The sequence below is a fragment of the Natator depressus genome, chromosome 9 (assembly GCF_965152275.1).
Source record: "Natator depressus isolate rNatDep1 chromosome 9, rNatDep2.hap1, whole genome shotgun sequence".
Lineage (NCBI taxonomy): Eukaryota > Metazoa > Chordata > Testudines > Cheloniidae > Natator > Natator depressus.
The window spans coordinates 54,095,772-54,119,551 of NC_134242.1; the positions used below are offsets into that span (position 1 = coordinate 54,095,772).

General features: G+C 42.3%; 2 protein-coding genes across 2 annotated transcripts in view; one reads left to right on the plus strand and one right to left on the minus strand.

The window, feature by feature from the left end:
- Window positions 1-228: 228 nt before the first annotated feature.
- Window positions 229-23,718, plus strand: DTYMK (deoxythymidylate kinase). Its single transcript, XM_074964202.1, has 5 exons — window positions 229-464; window positions 1,723-1,831; window positions 10,840-10,930; window positions 16,471-16,668; window positions 18,612-23,718. Exons 1-5 carry the CDS (start codon window positions 269-271, stop codon window positions 18,720-18,722), a joined length of 705 nt encoding a protein of 234 aa, XP_074820303.1. The 5' UTR covers window positions 229-268; the 3' UTR covers window positions 18,723-23,718.
- The window catches only part of ATG4B (autophagy related 4B cysteine peptidase), a 45,661-nt gene continuing 43,635 nt past the window's right edge, over window positions 21,755-23,780 (minus strand). The window contains exon 13 of the mRNA XM_074964201.1: window positions 21,755-23,641. Coding sequence (XP_074820302.1) covers window positions 23,568-23,641 — 74 coding nt within the window. The 3' untranslated portion in view covers window positions 21,755-23,567. The remainder of the gene's footprint in view (window positions 23,642-23,780) is intronic.

Consider the following 23,780-nt stretch of genomic DNA (forward strand, 5'->3'; position numbering starts at 1 on the left):
CGGGGCCGCAACAGTGTCTCCCCCACAGCCCTCCGTCTAAGGACAGAGCCCCCGGCGCCAGTGGGCCTTCTCCTGTGTAGCTGCCGATAGGCGGGTACTCTAGGCAAACCCTGCGCCCCGTCCCCCGTGCGGTCTTGACCCCCGGCGGAGCTAGACAGATGGGGTGGAGCAGCGGGCGGAGCTCCGCCTTGGCGGACTTGGAGGCCTGCGGCAGCCCCAGCTGTCTAGACTGTCCCCGTGCGGCTCTCTATGGTTCGCCGGAAGTGGGATGCTCCCCCTTCGCGTGCCTGTGTCGCCGGGGTTGGTAACGGTTGTGGCTCGGGCCGCTACGGCCATGGCCTGCAGACGCGGGGCGCTGGTGGTGCTGGAGGGGGTGGACCGGACCGGGAAGACGACGCAGAGCCGGAGGCTGGTGGAAGCGCTGCGGGAATCTGGGCACCTCGCCGAGCTCCTGCGATTCCCGGGTATGGGGGGAGCCTGGCCCTTCCCCCCCCCCACCTTTCCTGCGCGCCTCCCGCGCCCTGCCGCCCTCAACCCCCGTGATATGGACGGGGTTGGGAGGCCCCGCTAACCCTGGGGAGGTCTGGGCGCACCGTTACCCCTGTGACTTGGAAGGGAGGGGAGGTGGGGGTTACCACCCATCTCCGTGATATGGGAGGTACTACAGGTGGGTGGACACCACCAATCCAAGTAACATGAAAGGGAAGTGGGGGGAAACGCTGACCCCTGTAATGGGGGGAATACTGCCAACACCCGTGACATGGAGGGGAGGGTGGGGCACGGTTACCACTATGACATAGGAGGGTGTGGTATAGTTACCGCCATGACATAGGGGTCACCGCCAACCCCAGTGACATGGATGTGGGAGACACCACTAACCCCACTGACGGGAGTGGGGAAGTCGGGGGAGGCGTTAGCAACATTAACTCCACTGATGCAGGGTGGGGCAGCCCCATTTAGCACACTGACAAGGGGTGGGGGGCCCTGAGGGGTGCACACCAATGGCTGTTGATTGCTGTGGCTTTCCAGTAAGCAGTGTTCCCCAAAGTTTGAAAGCTAGCCTTCCGTTCAGGAAAATAAAACCAATGGTGCTGTGTCTTGCTCCCCTTTTTATGCCTGCCATGTCTAGTCATCTTAAAGGTATACTTCTTCTGTATCCATTCACACTCTTGGATAGTGTTTGCTTTGTCCTGGGGCGTGCCCCCCCTCCACTTGGGGAAAGGCTACTGAAAATATTGGGGGAATATAACACCAATACCTTTAGCTGCATTCTCAGCTGTGGCGTTGCATGGTCCCTTGACTGTCACAGTGAATCCTTTGGGGTGGAAATGTATTGCCGCACTAGAAAGGCCAGTTCACATGGCTTTTCTGTCATGTTTCCCTACATTGAGTGCATTTACTCCTCTCTGTCCCTTTTATTTTTACTCTGCCTTTGAGATTGTGCTTCCCATATTATGGTACCTCCTGGTTTTTGGTTTGTTTACATTGCAACTTGAATATTCTCTTTGCATAGCAATTTTAAAAAATTGAACACTTGGATTTTCAGAACAGCTGCATGTATGTCCAAGCGTGACTGGTTTTAGTTTTGGGTTTAAAATATTTGTTCCATGGAATTTGAGTAAATCTCCATGTACATTGAGTAAATCTTAAGTCATATTGCACAGTAACTGAAGCAAGAGACTGCATAACTCACCAGATTTGTTCTTGTACTCTTTCTTACAGACAGAACAACAGAAATTGGGCGGCTAATTAGCTCCTACTTGGAGAACAAGAGCAATTTGGAGGACCACACAGTGCATCTGCTTTTCTCTGCTAACCGCTGGGAACAAGTGTAAATATAATTCTTTTTGAGTTTTAAAGTAATGTGCACAGCTTTGAATCCTGAGTATTACCTGCACACTTTAGGGCACCCACCTTAACCCAGTTCCTAGAGCTCAAGGCATAGCTTGGTTGATTTAGGCAGCCCCATTCCCAATTTGATCCTGCTTCTGAAAAAAATATTTTACCCATGACTCCTGATTTCCTACACAGGTCAGGAATGGTCTTGTGATAAATGCTTTCATTGTCTCCCCTGTATATGATATTAGCTGTGTTTGAATTTTCGGTTTCCAAAGCATCCCTGGGAAGCCACTGCTCTCCAAGCACACATACCAATGCACCTGTGTGAATTAACATTGTGGGGAATGTTTGTTTCCCAGATCTCCCCGTTATTGCCCCTACAATGGGATGCCCCCATTTGTCATACTGTAGTTGGGCTACTACCTCAGGGGAAGTCCAAGGAGGTGGGCACCACTATTGGGGTGGCACCAATGATACAGGGTCCATTATGAGAGTTACAGAAGCCCTGTCAGTCAATTCCTCTTGCCTTTCTAACTGGACAACCCTACAATAACTCTCTTGTGGACTTCCCATCCCATTTCTCTTTTGGTTCTCATGACGACATGAGCTTCCTCCATGCCTTCATTCTCAGTGCCATATATCCTCTATTCTGCATCTGATACCCATATCCATTTCTTCCTTTTGCTCCTCTGCTGTCTCTTGCATCTCCCTATTCTCTTCCTCTAACATGCCATTGTGCATCGGGCCCCTTTTCCCCTGGTTCCCCTTGGAGATCTGGGGGCCTGTTGTTGGCAAAAGTTACCACCTGGATAGGTTCCATTCTCCTGTCAATTCCTTTTTCCAATTGTCCCAGTGTGTCTTGAAAAACTATAGCTGCTCAAAAAATGTCCTGTTTTAACTCTGGGTACCCACTAGCTGGATCTATGGGTCCTAAATTCACCTTCATTTTTGAATTCAAACCCTCTAACAATGCAGTCTTAAAAGCTAAAGCATTGAAATCCGGTTGGGTTCCAGTTACTATTGGCACAACCCCGGCAGTTATGGCCAGTATCTCCTTTTTAATGACATATGTCATAAATATAAAGGGAAGGGTAACCACCTTTCTGTATACAGTGCTATAAAAATCCCTCCTGGCCAGAGGCAAAACCCTTTCACCTGTAAAGGGTTAAGAAGCTAAGGTAACCTCACTGGCACCTGACCGAAAGGACCAATAGGGGGACAAGATACTTTCAGATCTGGAGGGGGGTGGAACAAAGGGTTCTGTCTGTCTGTGTGATGCTTTTGCCAGGAACAGATCAGGAATGCAAACCTTACAACTCCTGTAAAGTTAGTAAGTAATCTAGCTAGAAATGCGTTAGATTTTCTTTTGTTTAATGGCTTGTAAAATAAGCTGTGCTGGAGGGAAGGTATATTCCTGTTTTTGTGTCTTAAGGTTTTGCCTAGAGGGATACTCTATGTTTTAAATCTGATTACCCTGTAAGATATTTATCATCCTGATTTTACAGAGGTGATTCTTTTACCTTTTCTTTAATTAAAATTCTTCTTTTAAAAACCTAATTAATTTTTCATTGTTCTTAAAATCCAAGGGCTTGGGTCTGTGTTTACCTGTACCAATTGGTAAGGATTATTATCAAGCCTTCCCCAGGAAAGGGGGTGTAGGGTTGGGGGGGGGGATATTTTGGGGGAAGACGTCTCCAAGTGGTCTCTTTTCCTGTTCTTTGTTTAAAATGCTTGGTGGTGGCAGCATACTGTTCAAGGACAAGGCAAAGTTTGTACCTTGGTAAAGTTTTTAAGCTTATTTTTACCAGTTTAGGTTAGGAGGTCTTTCATGCAGGTCCCCACATCTGTACCCTAAAATTCAGAGTGGGGAAGGAACCTTGACATGGTGGCAGAGCGGTGGGATCATTTTGAACCAAAGATCATTTTGAACCAGAAGCACAGTAGGATTTTAAAAGAACAATTTTTTTTCCCCTTTGGACTGCTTGAAAGCAGGTTTTAAGCTAAAAGCAGTTAATTTATTCTGTCTCTTTGCCTGGGAACAGAGCATCTCCATAACAAAAGAATTTTTCTGTAAGCTGAGAACAGCTATCAGAGACAAAAGTTATCAGGTTACAGCACAGAAAAAATTTACAAGCCAGGGTTTTTTTTTTTCTTTCTAACTCTTAGGAATAGCTAGGTTAAAAACAGAGGGGCTAGGATGACCAAAAGCAAGACCAAACAGAGGCTGAAGTTAGCTAGACTGGAAGCCCAAAAAAAAAAAAAAAAATCGAGGCAGCAAAAAAGGCAGAAAAAGCCCAGGAGGCTACACACCAGAAAGCTATGGAGGCAAAAAAAGCCCACCCATACCTGGTCACTGCTTATCCGGGCCCGAGCTTTACAGAAACTCCTCGCTTAACCTTGTAATTATGTTCCTGAAAAATGCGAATTTAAGCAAAATGATGTTAAGCGAATCCAATTTCCCCATAAGAATTAATGTAAATAGGGAGGGTTAGGTTCCAGGGAAATTTTTTTCACCAGACAGAAGACTATATTATATACAGATTAAATTGTTTGTTTAAAACTTATACTGTGTGTATATGTATGTGTATATACACATACATATACACACAGTACAAGTTTTAAACAAACTGTACACAGCGATGATGATCGTGAAGCTTGGTTGAGGTGGTGAAGTCAGAAGGTGGAAGAGAGTGGGATATTTCCCAGGGAACGCCTTACTGCTAAATGATGAACTAGGTTTTGGCTGAGTCCTCAAGGGTTAACCCATTGTTATTAATGTAGCCTCACACTCTACAAGGCAGCACGAATGAAGGGAAGGGAGACAGCATGGCAGACAGAGACACGCACCCTGTGTGTGAAAGATAGAGATGTGCATTGCCCCTTTAAGTAGGCTGACTCCACTCTAAGTACGCTGCCTTGTTAAGTAGATCAGCAAGTTGAGACAGCAGCTGCTCCCAGGAAGTTCCCTCCATTCTGAGCCCTGTTGTGTCGTGCCCCCCCCCCCATGGAGATGGGGTAAGTAGGGGGCAGGGGGACACCCTGACATTAGTCCCCTTCTCTCCCCCTTCCCCTCTCTTCCCCCCCCCCCCCCCCCCCCCCCGCACAGCAAGCAGGAGGCTTCCAAGAGCAGCTCCAAGGCAGAGGGGAGGGACAGCTGAACTGCCAGCAACTGATAGCCTGCTGGGCAGCTGCTGCACAGGGAATCTTAGGGAAGTGGGGAGCTTATGGAGGGCTGCCGGTCCACCCTGGTTCCAAGCCTGCACCAGCTAGCTCCAACGGGCTGCTCTTCCTGCAAGCAGTGGACAAAGCAGGTGGCTGCCAAACGACTTTATAAGGGAGCATTGCACAACTTTAAACGAGCATGTTCTCTCATTGATCAGCAACGAAACAAGGTTAACCGGGACGACTTTAGGTAAGGAGTTACTGTATTTTCTTATAACACTGTTCTGACAGCTGCCTGAACATCCCCCAGTTTCATTTGCAATGTAGATATTTCTCCATTCAGGTTTTCTACTTTCAGTTTTAAATGTTCACACTCTCCTGTTTTTGCCTATAGAGCTATTGCATTCTGTAATGCTGAAGCTGCACTGGTACACTACGTTGCCTTATACTGAGCCAAATTATCCTTAACTATATCCAACTCAAATTTGTAATCCTCCAGTTGTCTTTCCTGGAGTGCTACCAGGCTAGAAAGATTAGTGACAGCTTTCCATAATGCCCATACTGCTGCTGCTTTGTTAGCCTTTTTTCTTTGATTTTGGTTTCATGCATTTACAAAATGCTTTAAACTAGGGCTGTCAAGTTAAGGGGCTGTCAAATTAATCACAATTAATCACGCGATTAAACAATAATAGAATGCCATTTACTTAAATATTTGTAGATGTTTTGTACATTTTCAAATATATTGATTTCAATTACAACACAGAATACAAAGTGTACAGTGCTCACTTTATTTTTGACTACAAGTATTTGCATCTTAAAAAAAACAAAAGAAATAGTATTTTTCAATTCACCTAATACAAGTACTATAGTGCAATCTCTTTATCATGAAAGTTGAACCTACAAATGTAGAATTATGTAAAAAAAAAAAAAAAAAAAAACCTGCATTCAAAAATAAAATGTAAAACTTTAGAGCCTACAAGTCCACTCAGTCATACTTCTTGTTCAGCCAATCATTCAAACAAGTTTGTTTACATTTGCAGAAGATAATGCTGCCTGCTTCTTGTTTACAATGTCACCTGAAAGTGAGAACAGGCATTTGCATGGCACTGTTGTAGTCGTTGTCGCAAGATATTTATATGCCAAATATAGCACTTAAGATTAAATATATGCACTTAAGATTCTTATGTCCCTTAATGCTTCAACCACCATTCCAGAGGACGTGCATCCATGCTGATGACAGGTTCTTCTCGATAACGATCCAAAGCAGTGAGGACCGATGCATGTTCATTTACATCATCTGAGTCAGATGCTACCAGCAGAAGGTTGATTTTCTTTTTTGGTGGGTTCTGTAGTTGCTGCATCAGAATGTTGCTCTTTTAAGACTTCTAAAGCGTGCTCCGCATCTCATCCCTCTCAGATTTTTGGAAGGCTCTTCAGATTCATAAATCTTGGGTCAAGTGCTGTAGCTATCTTTAGAAATTTCACATTGGTATCTTCTTTTGCATTTTGTGAAATTTGCAGTGAAAATGTTCTTAAAATGAACAACATGTGGTGGGTCATCATCCGAGACTGCTCTAACATGAAATATTTGGCAGAATGTGGATAAAACGGAGCAGGAAACATACAATTCTTCCCCAAGGAGTTAAGTCACAAATTTAATTAATGCATTTTTTTTTTTAATAAGCGTCATCAGCATGGAAGTATGTCCTCTGGAACGATGGCCAAAGCAGGAAGAGGCATATGAATCTTTAGCTCATCTTGCACGTAAATATCTTGCAATGCCAGCTACAACAGTGCAATGTGACAGCCTGTTCTCACTTTCAGGTGGTGTAATTTAGAAGTGGGCAGCATTATCTCCCGTAAATGTAAACAGACTTGTTTGTCTTAGCAATTGGCTGCACAAGAAGTAGGACGAGTGGACTTGTAGGCTCTAAAGTTTTACATTGTTTTGTTTTTGAGTGCAGTTATGTAACAAAAAACCCTACATTTGCACTTTCATGATAAAAATATTTCACTACAGTACTTGTATGAGGTGCATTGAAAAATATAATATCTTTTGTTTTTTACGGTGCAAATATTTGTAATAAAAAATAATATAACGTGAGCACTGTACACTTGTATTCTGTGTTGTAATTGAAATCAATATATTTGAAAAAGTAGAAAAACATCAAAAATATTTAATAAATGTCAGTTGGTATTCTATTGTTTAACAGTGCAATTAATCGCAATTAATTTTTTTTAGTTAATCATGTGAGTTAACTGTGATTAATCAACAGCCCTACTTTAAACCCCTTACAGGCAGACTCAAGGACATCCCTCCCCTGGAAAGAATCTTGTCCCCGTGGGCACGGACCTTGTTCTGCTACCCATTTAGCAAGGAAGGTGGGCTCTTCAGCTAACCCTCACCTCTCCTGCTCCTTTTCTTTTGCTTTGTTCCCTCCTGAAGCTTCAGAATGGTCATTCTGTCAAGTAGGTAGCGACCCTTATTGACAAAATGCACAGGTATTCTGCTGCTATTACTTTTCTACAATTATTCACTGTGTGAAGCTCTATCAGTTCAGTCTAAATGACCATAGGATGCCTGCATTCTCCACCAGATTTGTTACCTGCACACTCTAGGGCACTCACCTTCACCCAGTTCCTAGGGCTCAAAGCATAATCCGGTTGACTTAGGCACCTCAACCCTTTCCCAGTTCCTAGGGCTCCAGGCAAAAGGCACCTACCTTTAGCCAGTTCCTAGGGCTCAGGGCCATCCATACCCAATTCCTAGGGCTCAGGGCATACTCTTCTGTGGGTTTGCATGGTCATTTATCAGTGAAAGAGCCTTACACAGCAATATCCTTAACCTCTATTTATTAACAATCACCAAAACAGAATGCACATGCTAAGAATACAATGCACACCACTGCCAAGAAATCTCCTTCTTTTCCTGATGGCCAGTCAGGATCAGGTCATCCGGGGACTGCAGCTTCTGCATGGTGTGATTGGCAGGCTGTTGAGATCTGGCAGCTCTGATCTTGGGGCTGTGTCCTGGAGTTGATTCCAAAGAACTTCCTTTTGGACCCCAGTCTATATAGTGAAACTTGAATCCTGCTTAGCTGTGTCTTAACCAATTATTTTAAACTAAAGTACTACAAAACTGTGTCTTTCACCAATCCTAGCCCATTATGAAAATATCTTTAACCAATCACACCTCACCACCATAGTTGATTTACACCTAGCAAAATTAGTTATATAAGAGATAGAAACCATGCAGATAAACAATAGAGAAGTAGGGATCCCGAAGGCAAAACAATAAAGAAGTAGAGATTTCATACCCAAACTGTTGATAAGTGATTCCTTGCCAGACAGAATGCTATCAAACACAATTTTCTTTAAACATCTTAAGAGATTCCTTGGTGGGTACTATTAGTAGGGGTGCCTTCTTAACAGCCCAATATTACATTGTTTTGATATAACTTAAAAGGAAGGTGAGGATGTGACTTTCCGCTTCTTGGCTGCTCTCCTTACGTGGCTGCAGAAAAAGGCCTTAGACCTTACATGAGGTTTTAGGAGACTCCATCACACAGTGGATTAACATGTTACCTTGTTAATCTCTTGAAATCTTAGTTAAAAGCTCAACTATAGGTGAAAGTGAATTTGGTTTTGGTAGTCTCCTCCTCCTACCACTTCTGTGTGTATCACAGAGTCATCTCCCAGTATGATCTGATCGACGTTCTTAAGAGCAGCCTGGAACAATATTAAAAGTATCTGTTCTGAATCCCTGATCTAGTCTGTTAATCTTTTGGGGGGGCCAGATGCCTGCCTATGGTGTGGGAATATTTCTTTAATGTTACCAGGTCTGTTGTATTTCCTCTGCCTGTTCTTAAGCAGAGGGAACAGCAACAATCACAGGGTGGATTGAGCTCAGAGAAGAGCACTGAGTGAGTAAATGTGACTCTGTGGCAGCCATAGAGAACCACAGCTTCTCCCAGTGGAGCTTGGCATAAGTGGCATGGTTGTAAGGAGCTAGGGCATGGATTCTGTGTTTTTCATACAATTAAAAAATGCCATTTCCCTTCTAAATCATGTATTATGCGACTGTCCTGTATGATGATAAAATTCATGGTTAACAACATTCAACATGATTCTGACCAGTCCCTAGGACTTCTGATTGAGTCATACTCCCTGAACTTTGATCAAGAGAAATTGTGATAAAACTTCTGAGTGATTTAAGAGGGGCGGGAGTGGCCCAGGGACAGCTTTCTACTTCAACATCCATATATAAGAAAAAATGTAAGAACTGCTCATTTGTGAGCGGTTCACTGCTCTGCCACCTAACAAATGCTATTGCAAGCTTATGACTTGATACTGAGCCTCTCTCATTAGAAGTTCAGTGAGAGCAGCAGGTGCTTAACACCTCTTTGGAACAAACTCCCCCAGGCTAAAACTTCCAAACGTTGGTGCCTACATTTGAACTGAAATAAGGCCCCAAGGCTGCAATGAGCTCTCCGCAGGCAGACACTGGCACTTGTGTGGAGGCCTGTTGATTGCAGTGGGTCTCTGGGCATACATGGGGTCCACCAATGGAGAGCTTGTTACAGGATCTGGCCTGATTTTCTATGTGCTGAGGCCCCTTAACTCCCCTTGAAATTAATGTAGTGTGAGAACTCTCAGGATCAGCCCCCATATCTGCTTCCTGGCATCAGAGGGTAAAACGTTCTTAGTCCCTGCTCTCACATGGATCCAATTGCAGAACTGAAGCCTTAGAGTGCAGTCTCACTAAATCTCTTGCTGCTGAGATCCTCTTAAAGAACTGGTGTTCTTCCCTTCATTTTTCAAGTTAAGCTTCAGCTCTCTTGCTTTTTGAGGAAAAATGCACTACACTATTTATTACAGAGAGTGGGTACTGCCTTTAATATGATCTCCTATTGACAGTTCATCCTGGATGCTACTCCTTTTGTGCAATAAGTGGTAGAATGATGTAGGGTTTTAGCCAAACCAGACTTTTCAAGTGTAATGGTTTAAATTTGTGAAAAGTCGTGCTGTTAGCTCGAAATCTGTAAAATAGAAAATATGTTTCACTTTTTAAAAGCTGCATTTTCCAAAGGCTTTTCTGATCCTGCTGAGGCTGGTGATAGCTCATTCTTATCTAATGCCAAGCAGATTGAGAACATGCCAGAATTCTCAGCATGGAAGACAGATGAGTGAGTCTTGACACATTATTGTCCATTTTGGGTGAAGTTCAAGAGATTTCTTGCCCAAGAGACACACAGTCCTGTATTGTATCTGCTACACTAAATAGAAAAATTGAACTAAACCACTCGTTTGGTCCCAATTCTGTGGATACTTTCAGCTTGGGTCTGACTTTCTCCATAGGTCATTTAACTGGATGAACTAGTGCTCTGCATTGCCATGCAGAAGACTTGGAGTTTGTGCCTCTGGAACTTGCTTTTTACACTGGGCGATGGAAGGTTATTTGTTCAGGCCCTAATAAAGGGCAGGATGAAAGTAGCATTGTTTCAGGCAGTAGCAGCCACAGCAAGCACCCTTCCTGCAGAACTGTCTGTCTCAGAAAAGAGTACCATCCATTCCTCCTTGGCTGGAAGGATAGTGATACAACAAGGTTGGAGGAGATTTTCGGAGCGTTGAGAGACTGTGGGTGACAGAGCTTAAAAACAAAAATCACACTTAGACTGATAAACTGCTGTAACCCCTACAGTTGCTAGAGATCACTATAGCAAAGTGCATCAACTAATTGAAAAGAGCCCACCTACTGTGTCCTGTGTGTTGAGTTGTTTGCATTTCTGCCTGGGTACAATGGAGTGTAACGTGTCTCTTCTTTTTGTTGTTGTTCAGGCCGTTGATTAAAGAGAAGTTAAATCAAGGCATCACTCTAGTGGTGGACAGATACGCCTTTTCCGGGGTGGCCTTCACAAGTGCCAAAGAGGTGAGTGAATGAACAGAAAGGCAGTGTCTGTGTCTAATTGGAAAGGCACTGTAAAAATGATAAACAAAAGAAATAGTATTTTTCAGTTCACCTCATACAAGTACTGTAGTGCAATTTCTATCCTGAAAGTGTAACTTACAAATGCAGATTTTTTTTGTTATATAACTGCACTCAAAAACAAAACAATGTAAAACTTTAGACCCTACATGTCCACTCAGTGCTACTACTTGTTCAGTCAATTGCTCAAACAAACAAGTTTCGTTACAGTTGCAGGAGATAATGGTGCCCGCTTCTTATTTACACTGTTACCTGAAAGTGCCTTAATATGTTCACATGGCATTTTGTAGCTGGTGTTGCAAGGTATTTAAGTGCCAGATATGCTAAACATTCATATGCCCCATCATGCTTCAGCCACCATTCCATGCTGATGATGTTCGTTTAAAAAAAAAATGTGTTAATTAAATTTGTGACTGAACTCCTTTGGGGAGAATTGTATGTCCCCTGCTCTGTTTTACCTGCATTCTGCCATATATTTCATATTATAGCAGTCTCGGATGATGACCCAGCACATGTTGTTTGATTTACGAACAGTCACTGCAGATTAGACAAAATGCAAAGAAGGTACCAATGTGAGATTTCTAAAATAGCTACAGCACTCGATCCAAAGTTTAAGAATCTGAAGTGCCGTCCAAAATCTGAGAGGGATGAGGTGTGGAGCATACTTTCAGAAGTCTTAAAAGAGCAACATTCAGATGCAGAAATGACACAACCGGAACCACCAAAAAAGAAAATCAACCTTCTGCTGGTGGCATCTGACTCAGATGATGAAAATGAACATGCATCGGTCCTCTCTGCTTTGGATCATTATTGAGCAGAACCCATCATCAGCATGGATGCATATCCTCTGGAATGGTGGTTAAAGCATTAAGGGACATATGAATCTTTAGCGCATCTGGCACGTAAATATCTTGCGACACTGGTTACAACAGTGCTAAGCAAACGCCTGTTCGCACTTTCAGGTGACATTGTAAACAAGAAGCGGGCACCATAATCTCCTGCAAATGTAACCAAACTTGTTTGTTTGAGTGATTGGCTGAAGTAGGACTGAGTGGACTTGTAGGCTCTTGTCATAAAAATAAAGGGAAGGGTAAACACCTTTAAATCCCTCCTGGCCAGAGGAAAAACCCTTTCACCTGTAAAGGGTTAAGAAGCTAAGACAACCTCGCTGGCACCTGACCAAAATGACCAATGAGGAGACGAGATACTTTCAAAGCTGGGGGGGGGGGGAGACAAAGAGTTCTCTCTGTCTCTGTTGTCTTTTGCCAGGACCAGAGCAGGAATGCAGGTCAGAACTCCTGTAAAGGGTTAATAAGCAGTCTAGTTAGATATGCATTAGATTCTGTTTTGTTTAAATAGCTGATAAAATAAGTTCTGCTGAATGGAATGTATATTCCTGTTTTTGTGTCTTTTTGTAACTTAAGGTTTTGCCTAGAGGGATTCTCTATGTTTTGAATCTGATTACCCTGTAAGGTATGTACCATCCTGATTTTATAGGGGTGATTCTTTTACTTTTTCTTTAATTAAAATTCTTCTTTTAAGAACCCGATTGCTTTTTCATTGTTCTTAAGATCCAAGGGTTTGGGTCTGTGTTCACCTATGCAAATTGGTGAGGATTTTTTATCAAGCCTTCCCCAGGAAAGGGAGTGTAGGGCTTGGGGTGATTTTGGGGGAAAGACGTTTCCAGGTGGGCTCTTTCCCTGTTATATTTGTTAGACGCTCAGTGGTGGCAGCAATAAGGTCCAGGGACAAAAGGTAAAATAGTTTGTACCTTGGGGAAGTTTTAACCTAAGCTGGTAAAAATAAGCTTAGGGGGTTTTTCATGCAGGTCCCCACATCTGTACCCTAGACTTCAGAGTGGGCAAAACCTTGACAGCTCTAAGTTTTACATTGTTTGATTTTTGAATGCAGTTATTTTTTTGTACATAATTTGACATTTGTAAGTTCAACTTTCATGATAAAGAGATTGTACCACAGTACTTATATTAGGTGAATTAAAAATACAGTTTCTTTTGTTTTTTACAGTGCAAATATTTGTAATCAAAAATAAATACAAAGTGAGCACTGTACACTTTGTATTCTGTGTTGTAATTGAAATCCGCATACACTGGACCCTCGCTAGAACGCGGGGTTCAGGATCCATGCGTGGGACCACGTTAATGCGGGGACCGCATTACCATGGATCCCAATTTAAATATTTAAATTTGGGATCCATCGCTGCGACTGCGCTATATGCGAATCCGCACTATAGCGATGCGTGTTCTAGTGAGGGTCCGCTGTATTTGAAAATGTAGAAAACATCCAAAAATATTTAAATAAATGGTATTCTATTAACAGTGCAATAAATCGCACGATTAATCGTGATAAATTTTTTTAATTGTTCGACAGCCCTAATTTATGGTAATTACTACTCACTTCTGCTTAGAAGAGTTGTTCATTCAAGACCTTCATCTGCTATGCTAGCCCAGAGAAATTGGAGGCTATTTAAGAATTTGCCTCCAGCCCTGAAATCTTCAAGGAGACTAATGAAAGGATTGATATTTGTAAGTGAGGGGCAAAAGCTTTGTAGGTTTAACTCAGGGATCGGCAACCTTTGGCCCACGGCCCACCAAGATAAGCTCCCTGGCAGGCCGGGCCAGTTTGTTTACCTGCCGCGTCCTCAGGTTCGGCCGATCACAGCTCCCACTGACCGCGGTTCGCTGCTCCAGGCCAATGGGGGCTGCGGGAAGCGGCGCGGGCTGAGGGATGTACTGGCTGCTGCTTCCCGCAGATCCCATTGGCCTGGAGTGGCGAACCGCAGTCAGTGGGAGCTGCGATCGGCGGAACCTGCGGGTGCGGCAGGTAAACAAACCGGCCTGGCCCGCCGGGGGCCAAAGTTTGCCGATACCTGGTTTAACTAATTGACTTTCTACCATCTTTAGCAACTCATAGATTTCAAGGCCAGAATGGACCATTGAGATCAGCTAGTCTGACCTCCTGCACATCACAGAGCACAGAACCTCACCCACCCACTCCTATAACAGAACCATAATGTCTGGCTGAGGTACTGAAGTTTTCAAATCACGATTTAAAGACTTCAAGTTACAGAGAATCCACCATTTACTCTAGTTTACACCTGCAAGTCACCTGTGACCCATGCTTCAAAGGAAGGTGAAAAATCCCCAGAGTCTCTGCCAATCTGGCCTGGGAGGGAATTCTTTTCTGACCCCAAACATGGCAAGCAGACCCTGAGCGTGTGGGTAAGACTCACCAGCCAGACTCTTGAGAAAGAATTCACTGTAGTAACTCAGGTTTCAGAGTAGCAGCCGTGTTAGTCTGTATTCGCAAAAAGAAAAGGAGTACTTGTGGCACCTTAGAGACTAACCAATTTATTTGAGCATAAGCTTTCGTGAGCTACAGCTGTAGCTCACGAAAGCTTATGCTCAAATAAATTGGTTAGTCTCTAGCTCACGAAAGCTTATGCTCAAATAAATTTGTTAGTCTCTAAGGTGCCACAAGTACTCCTTTTCTTTTTGTAGTAACTCAGAGCCCTTCCTATCTAGTAGTGTCCCATCTCCAGGCTTGGGAGATATTTGCTACTAGTAGTCGCAAAACAGCTACATGCCATTATAGGCAACCTCAACATACCACTCCTTCCATAAACTTACCAAGTTCAGTCTTGATACCAGTTAGGATTTTTGCCCCCACTGCTCCCCTTGGAAGGCTGTTCCAGAACGTCGCTCCTCTGATGGTTAGAAACCTTCGCATATTTCAAGCCTAAACTTGTTGATTGCCAGTTTATAGCCACATATTCTTGTGTCCACATTGGCCTTTAACTTAAATAACTCCTCTCCCTTCCTGTTTATCCCTCTGATGGATTTATAGAGAGTAATCATATCTCCCCTCAGCCTTTGTTTAGTTATACTAAACAAGCCAAGCTCCTTAAGTCTCCTCTGTAAGGTATGTTCTCCATTCCTCTGATTACCCTAGTAGCCTGTCTCTGTACCTGTTCCAGTTTGAATTCATCTTTCTTACACATGGGAGACCAGAATTGCACACAGTATTCTAGATGAGGTCTCACCGGTTCCTTGTATAATGGTACTAACACTGCCTATCTCTACTGGAAATACTTTGCCTGATGCATTAGCTTTTTTCACAGCCGCATCACATTGGCTGCTCATAGTCATCCTTTGATCAACTAATACACACAGACCTTTCTCCTCCTCCTGTTGATTCCAATTGATAAGTCCCCAGCTTATAGCAAAAATTCTTATTGATAGTTCCTAAGTGCATGATTTTGCACTATTAAATTTCATCCCCATTTCTATTACTACAGTTTTCAGGATCATCCAGTTCTTCTTGTATGATAATCCAGTCCTCCTCTATATTGGCAATACTTCTCAACTTTGTGTCATCTGGAAATTTTATTACTACACTTCCACTTTTTGTGCCATGGTCGTGAATGAAAATGTTAAATAAGATTGGTCCCAGGACCAATCCCTGAGGAACTCCATTAGTAACCTCCCTCCAGTCTGACCATTCAACTGTCAGCATGACGCGTTGTAGTCTCTCCTTTAACCAGTTCCTTATCCACCTTTAGATTCTTGTATTAATCCCCATCTTCTCTAATGTAACTAATAATTTCCCATGTGGAACTGTATCAAATAGCTTACTGAAGTGGTAGATTACATGTCCTTTGTCTAAAAAAATTCTGTTATCTTAAAGAAAGATCAGGTTGGTCTGGCATGATTTAGCTTTTGTAAAAACATACTGTGTTTTATTTCAGTTACCATTTACGTCTATGTCCTTAATTACTTACTCTTTCCAAATTTGTTCCAAGACCTTGTATACAATTGAGGTCAAACTAACGGCCTGTAATTTCTTGGATCACTTTTTTTTCCCCTTTCGTAAAAATAAGTACTATATTAGCAAAGATGCTCTAAAAGATGTTCTCTGGCTAGATCAGTGAACATGGCAAGCCATGCATTTTCTAACACTGTCTGCCTGGGCATAGAAATACTGTTTTGGTAAAGGTTTCAGAGTGGTAAAGAGTGCTTTCATGAAAAAGCAGCTATTTGTTGGATAGAACTACCTGGGCCTTTTTAATGTCTATGTAATTATTTGAAAAAGTGACTCCGCATTTAAGTGTCTGTGATCTCATTTGCCGAGGTGCTGAGCACCTGTAGTTCATGTTGACTTTAGTGAGAGCTACAGGTGCACAGCACCTCTGATGATGAGGCCATAAGTATTTGGGGTGTCTTTTCTAGTACACATAAACTGGGCTATTCTCAGCTGGTGTAAATTGGCATAGCTCCTTTGAAGTCAATGGAGCTACATTGATTTACACCAAATGAGAATCTGGTCCACTTGTTAGTAGTACTTCTTCAGTGGCTGTTCATTTTCCCCAAGTCCTTTTCCTTCTGGTCTCTTGTTGATCTGCTTTTTCTCATTTTCATTGATTTTTCTTCCATCTCCGATTTATTTCTCCTTCTCGCTTTGGACAGAATTTCTCCTTGGATTGGTGCAAACAGCCTGATGTAGGGCTTCCAAAGCCAGATTTGATCCTATTTCTTCAGTTGAGCACATTGGAGGCAGCAAAACGAGGGGACTTCGGAAACGAACGCTATGAGAACAGCTCCTTCCAGGAGAAAGTTCTACAGAACTACTACCATCTGATAAAGGACAAGACTTTAAACTGGAAGGTAAGGGAATAACCTTCCAGGAAGGCTCTAGATGGGCCAATGAATTAAAACTAAACTTCTCAAAATTTTATCTTTTGGAGCCTACTTCAAGGAAAAACTGTTTTATAATGTAAAGGGTTTTCTAATCCTTGAAATTAAACATTGAAGACAAAACTGCTACAGTGTAGCACAGTCACAGGGAGATGCCATCTTGATCTTCTCATATAGTTAGGATGCAGGAATTGCAACTCACCATTTGAATGACTGGAACAATAAGCTATCAAGTTGATATAAAACTAGGTCAAAAAAGTAAGTGATCATTTCAGCAGATATTAAAGTACTGTTAAATTCTGTATTTTTTAAAAATGTGGTTAATTATGTACAACTGCCTTGAAAACGTGCCTTCCCATTCATGCAGATGGTGACCTGTATTTCCTTGGTCTGGATCTACTGGTCAGCTAGAGTTCCAGTCTCAAGTATCAGCAAAATGTCAGTTTTTGCAGAACAACAACTCTAAGCACTGAACAGAGCCTGAAATAGTGTCAAGTGTTCCTAAAATGGTTTTGAAAATCCGTCTGTATATTCTTATAAAGTCAATATGTAAGCTGTTAAAGGTATTACAGTGATCACTGGATAGAATATCAGCCACTCACAGAGAACTGTTCACAGTCAAGTGTAGATTTAAAAGCAAGTTGAATACTTTCAAATAATAAATACATTGAGGAAATTGCAATCTGTTTGTGGATGAGGAGAAAACAAGGCTGGATAAACTATTGTGAATTGTTCACTCAGCTCAACTCTAAACCCATCTGTTAACTGTGGATTTAGTGATCTGAGAATTTTTTACCTGCCAGTTTCCATCTCTACCTTGTGCGTTCCAGGATTAGGTCATTTATAAAGAAACAAAATCAGTATCTCTTGTAACAATTCATCCATCAAGTGCTAACTTCATTCTGCTCATTGTCTAAATAGTCTAAAGCCATGAAAATGTGTTGACCTTACCAATTACCATAGATTTGTAGCAATGAGTGAGCAGCAATTTGAGCGAAAAGTCATCAGATTGTCTTTTAAAACTCAACTGTTTTGCTCCAAATTGCAAAAATGCCATAATTTCCTGGCTTAATGGTGGTCTGGAATGTCTGTTTAATAGATACTAGCACATTGGTGTTTCACTTTGACAGTAGATTTCCTTTATTTGACCACCCTTCTTTATAGAAATCAGAGTTAAACAGTGTCTCCTGCAACAGGGGCGGTGCATTGGAAGATAGGCTAAGCTAGACTGGTGTGTCCCAGTTTCTTCAGCTCTAGAATGGGGATATTATTTTTATACTTTACAGGGGTATGATGAGGCTTAATTCATTAATGTTTCAAGATCCTCACTTAGATAGCACTATACAAGTGCAGCATATTATTTCTGTTAAATTCAGCTCTTCACGTTTCAGAAAACAGCTGGAGAGTACATATCCCCATCCCACATCTCCAGCAAGAGTAAAACTTTTGCACACCCAGTGAAGGATTAACATTTTGTCCAAATAATAGTCAAATTTGTATCCTCTAGGAGATTTCTTTAGAGCTGGGGTTGTAAAATAACTTAGGTCCGATGCCTAATAGCCTCTGTCACTAACAAATCCTGTTCATGAATAGCTGTCTGTGTTTTCCCTCATGCCACTCCACACTCGTTAGGTGTTCTTCCCTGCATTCAATTTCTGTCTCTTCCAATTCCAGGACAGAAATTGTGCACAAGAGGTAAAATTCAACATTCTTCACTATTCTCCTTGATTCATGAATTTGGAATAGCGATAGCTGATGTAAAAGGTTTAATATAGTGGGGAAAGGATGGAAATAAGTCCAAGACTGTCAGTGGCTTCCCCTTTCTAAACACTTCACTGTCTTATTTTCTCCTCTAATGAAAGTGTTGGGTACTGAGAAATGTTTTAAATACAATGCTTTTATTTTGGAAACAGACAATTGATGCTTCGAAGAGCATTGAAGAGTTGCATAATGAAATTAAGTCTTTCACTGAGGAGGTCATGCAGGAGGTTCAGAATAAGCCCATAGGAGAACTCTGGAACTAGAATTGGCTCTTATTCCATCCTCTTCCTGCAGCATATTCTGCTCCAGATCTGATTGAAGGGAAACTGGCATCTCTCAGATCTTCCTCAGACAGACTCCTTCACCTTTTAATAGCTGCAGTTTAGATCACAGAGAATTGTTTTTATAGACCAAAAATACCTTGGAGACCTCTGGTTTTATCTAATTCCTCTGTAAATTGGATCTTACAAGCCATCTTCCTGATGTATTTTATAAATGCAGACTTTTTTGTAAATCTTCCTATAATCCAGGCACAAGCCTTGTGCTGGAGCAATGACAAAATGTATTAAACTGGAGCTGTTGGCTAATTACCAGGCTGAGTTATGGTAGTGGGACTTGAGGAGGAGCAGAGGGGAGGGATAGGGTTGTGAATCAAGAGAAGGGGAAAGGGTTTTTTTTACATTTGTACTTAGAGAACTGTCATTTTTCACAATCATACCTGTGGGACTCCCCTTCCCATAACTTATTTAACATACTAACTCAGACTCTTAATTCGTGGAAGTCTTGCTAATAAATTAGTGCCTTTTATTTTAGTGTCCTTTTTTGCAGCAGCAGCAAATATTTATTTAAGTAAACTGGTTTGAAATCATTTTTGGAAGAGTATCAACCCAAGGCTGTACTCTTCCTTAGCGGGAGGGTGATCCAGTGTTTCAAACACCGGTCTGGGATGTAGGAGACCTAGGTTCAATTTCCTGCTCTGCTACAGACTTTCATTGGGACAAGGTCAATTAGTGTCCCTGGGCCTCAGTTCCCCAGCTATAAAATAGTACCTGTTACTCCTATCTCATAGGGCGTTGTGAGGATAAATACATTAGAGATTGTGAGGTGCTCAGATGAGGGTGCCAGTAAGAACCATGGCTAGGTAGGTTGCTATAGTGCGGGACTGGTTTGAAAGGTGATCTGCACACTGAAACCATAATTATCTTTAAACTGAGTTGAGTTCCCTACATAGCCAGGATAACGTGTCAGCACCTTAAAGTTAGGCTTTCTTGTTTTACAGATCCTGATGTCCTTGTTTTGTGGGTAATGCCCCAGCATGTCACACCTGCTAGGGACTGTGGTCTTACCTGACTCTCTCAGCTCCTTCCTGGCTGAAACCAGATTCCATGGTGATATTTCTAGAATAGCGTCTTCTGTGTTCTTACATCAAGCAGGAGGCTTGATTGGATGTAAAATTAAAATATTGGAAGGGTTTTAGTTTCTGTGTCTATGGGTCACTTTAAAAAAATCTGTCAAGTCAGTTTATATTTTATGCTGCATTTCTATTAAACTGTTGGCTTTTTGATAGGTTGAACACTAGTTTAACATACCTTGGAAACAGCTCACCTCATTTGACGAGAGGTCAACACTGCAGCTCTTAGTTATGTCTGGCACTAAAGGTTTCTCTTCTGCTAGCTGGAAATTAGGGTTGAACTCCTTGACCCAGCAGACACAGAAATTCAGCTATGGAGATCTAAAGTTTAGATGAGGCTATGCTGACAAGATACAATATGATGGAAAGAAATTGGGTAAACTCCTGTTTTACTGGAACTGTTTCTTTAAGTATGAGTCTATTGCAGACTTCTCCTTTTGATAGCTAAATTAAAGTCTGTTTATAACTGTTGTGTGTCATTGAGAGTATCTGCTGCAGTAGACTTATTTTTACCATAAAGTTTGTTGAGAAAGGAGGGCCTGTGTGGCTGAGGTACAGGACTGGGAAGCAGAGACCTAGGGTCCTAGCCCTTCTGCAAACTTAATTTGACCTCAGGCACATTACTTTGTTCGCTGACTTCAGTTCCTGTCTGCAAATGGGAGTAATACTTCCTTGGCCTGAACAGGCTATTCTAAGGATGAATTTATGAACAGCCAAAGGGGTGAGGGTTAAACTGACTACGCAAACATAGCTGAGAAAAATGATTTCATATCCCTCTTTTGTAGCCAGATTCCTTGTCACAACAGATTAAAAGGGATCCCTGTCAGCATCTGGATCCTTTAAAGGGAAGAGCAGCTCTGCTATCATCATTAGCAGTAAAATAGTCAAGTACCAATATTGTCATCTTTAGGCTTCAAAGTTAAATACCCAGAGAGATAAATGGGACACTTCATATTTTTAAAGTTATCATTGTAGGCATGAGGACTAGCAACCTAATTTTTATAAATGAAAACATAGAACTCTGTTCTAGAAAATAAGTAGCACACATGGGATCCTGACTGTAGCTGCTAGTCTAGCTTTGCTGTTGGTACTGCAAATAAGCATAGTGATAGGTGTTAGGAAAGCACTGCATGTGTTAGAGCAGTTTAAAAGCACAGAGTGGTCTTTATTTTGTCCTTACACTGGATGCTTTCATCTTTCCCATGCTATCTGCCTTTAAAGCTTATTGGAGGATGGTGAATTTTTCACCAACTTGTTTCTCTTTAAGAAGCTCTAGCAGTCCAGGACTAGGCTCTGTATTCTTACAGAAGCTTGCGATAACTTTGGGAGGCAAAGAGACTGGCATTAGCACTGCAGTAAGGGAAGATGACTCCTGAGGTTGAGAAGAGCGCATTCATGTTCTCCTGTCTCTTCCACCCCACCTCTTTAAAAAAAAAAAAAAAAAAAACCCTTTCCAAGGAAGCATACAGGAAATGGCTCAGTTATCTTGAGCCTGACAAGGATTCAAGCCAACTGGTCCAGGATTCTCAACTATGTTTGAGGCATGGTAGCTTAGCTAGGCCTACTTCCCCTGTGGACTATCAGATACCCTTTGCACCACCTGACATCTCTTAACAGGTTAGCCCCATCCACTTTTGCCACCCAAAGCCTGGTTAAAACTAGATGCCCTAGAACTGCTTCAAAAGGGTTTTCCATACTATGGCATAAGAATCTCTGGACAAGGAGTAAGGGGTAAAATACACCTTCCCCATCCATAACAGCATGGGCTGCTCCTCAGAAATAAGTACTAAAAAAAAAAGATTTTAAGTTTGTTTATTCAAATACAAATTGAAAGCAGTTGATGAATGGAGCACAGCCCCACTTCCTCCACCATCTCCCCTCCCCCCTTAAAATTAATGCAAGAGAGATGAGGAGGAACAGCAGCAGAGAGAAAGCAGCAAGTAATTTAGTGACAAGCATCATGGCTCAAGAGTTAAAATTTCTGGCTCTCTGGGAGATTAGGGGCAGATAATGAGATTAACACCAATAGGTCAGTCAGCTTTGTCACAGAGGACAGCATTTATGGCCAGTTTATGTACCTTCTGGATACAAAAGCATCAACTGACAGGTGCTGTTCCCAAACGCAGGAAAATGCATTGCAAACATGGATTTGCCACCTGCAGCAGCCCTGGAGAAAGAAGACTTGAGTAGCTTCTATGGTGGCTCACATCAGGACTCAGTTCTCCTATGCATCTGTTTTCAATCCAGCTCTCATTTTTACTAAATAGATATTATGGGCCACAGGCAAGCTCATGTAAAGTTAAAGTAACTCCAAGGTTTTCAGTACAACTGTGTTTGATGTTTAACTATCAACTTTTCTAGGCAACAATTTTTTTCCTGACATCTTCAGATGATCACTTAAAATAGGTTTCTTTGGCCTAGCTTCTACAGTATGCATTTGCCACACAGTGCTAGAAGGATCATAGACTATCAGGGTTGGAAGGGACCTCAGGAGGTCATCTAGTCCAACCTCCTGCTCAAACCAGGCCCAATCCCCAACTAAATCATCATAAAGGGAAGTTGCAGAATAGCATGTGAAATGGTACCAATCAGCTAAGAAATATATTCTATGTCTAATTAAATTTCAGGCCCCCTTGTACATCATTTTGAATGCAGGGAGTCCAATGGGAATAGTACCTGGAACTATTCAATCAACCCAGGAGGAGTGACCACACTACATAGGATGCTTTGTGGCATCAAAAACCAAAAGCAACATCAGGCTCTTAAGATTTAAAAACATCTCAACCTCTCACAGGACTCTGTCTGGTTCTCTTAACAGATACTTTAATGAAGACACCTCACTGCTATAGTTGTCAATCCATCTTTTTCACAGCCTTGGTGATTTGAGGACTCATCCAGTGAGATTCCTTTTATTTAAACTGGGATTCTCCTCCCCTTTTGGTTGTCATATTTAGACCTTGGACATTACCATGAGGTTTTCCACATCAAGGAAGTGCTTCACCTCTGAGAGAAGATTGCCCTTTATAAGAGCAGGCAGCTTCTGGGTATGGTGAGAAGACAGGCAGCACTGTGTTTGTGAGAAACCACTGCAACTACTATTAAGCATCAGCAGCAACGTGTGGCCTATTACTATGGAAAACATGACCATCCAGGTGACTAGCTCACATACTACTGGGCTGGAGCCTCTGTATGGGACATGCCTGGTATTAATTTACATTGCTTTCCATAAATCTAAGTTTAGCCCAAGTCAGCCATAAGCAGGAAAGCTGTGGAAGGAACTAACAGTATAGGTTTTGCCTCTCAAAAGAGGAATAGCGCTTATTAAATATCACTAGGAAGTACTCATAAGGGTCTAGCTCCATGTGGGGTTTCTGCTGTTATTCCTGGAGGGCCAGTTGAGCTGTTGCTGTAACAAACAAAACTCTGAACTCCTAGGCACCACTGCATCCACTTCTTGCATGTGTTTTGCACTGAGAAATCCTGACTCTGGCCACTGAAGCCTTAATGATGACTTGTTTCTTGATCCCAATGCAGACAGTGCACAGTGTGCTTCAGACTGCACAGAATGCTGGGATGGTTGGGAGGCAGGGATGTCAGCAAGCACCTATGAAAACCAGTAAGGGCCCAGATGCTCGAAGAAACTTCTTTCACCTCCCCACCCCCAAACACAGATGTGCAGTCAGTTTCCTATCTATTTTCAAAGAGATAAAATTTCAAAGTCTTCATCCTCCGAGTCAAAGAATCTTTCCAACTTGTCTGCATCAGAAGAGTCTGAAAGACAAGAGACAAAACCACCTCTGTTTAATATGCCCATTGCTTAAAACAGATTTACACCAAAGCCACTCACCAGCCCAAGCTGTATGAGGGGGAAATTATGGGTGTCAAGCATACGAAGCGGGGGGCACGACTG

Bases quoted from the DNA above. Each gene is read 5' to 3' on its own strand.
- DTYMK (XM_074964202.1), top strand. From the start codon at position 269: ATGCTCCCCCTTCGCGTGCCTGTGTCGCCGGGGTTGGTAACGGTTGTG. The intron at 1,832-10,839 runs GTAAATATAATT...GTTGTTGTTCAG, and splicing joins GCTAACCGCTGGGAACAAGT to GCCGTTGATTAAAGAGAAGT. The intron at 10,931-16,470 runs GTGAGTGAATGA...CGCTTTGGACAG, and splicing joins CCTTCACAAGTGCCAAAGAG to AATTTCTCCTTGGATTGGTG.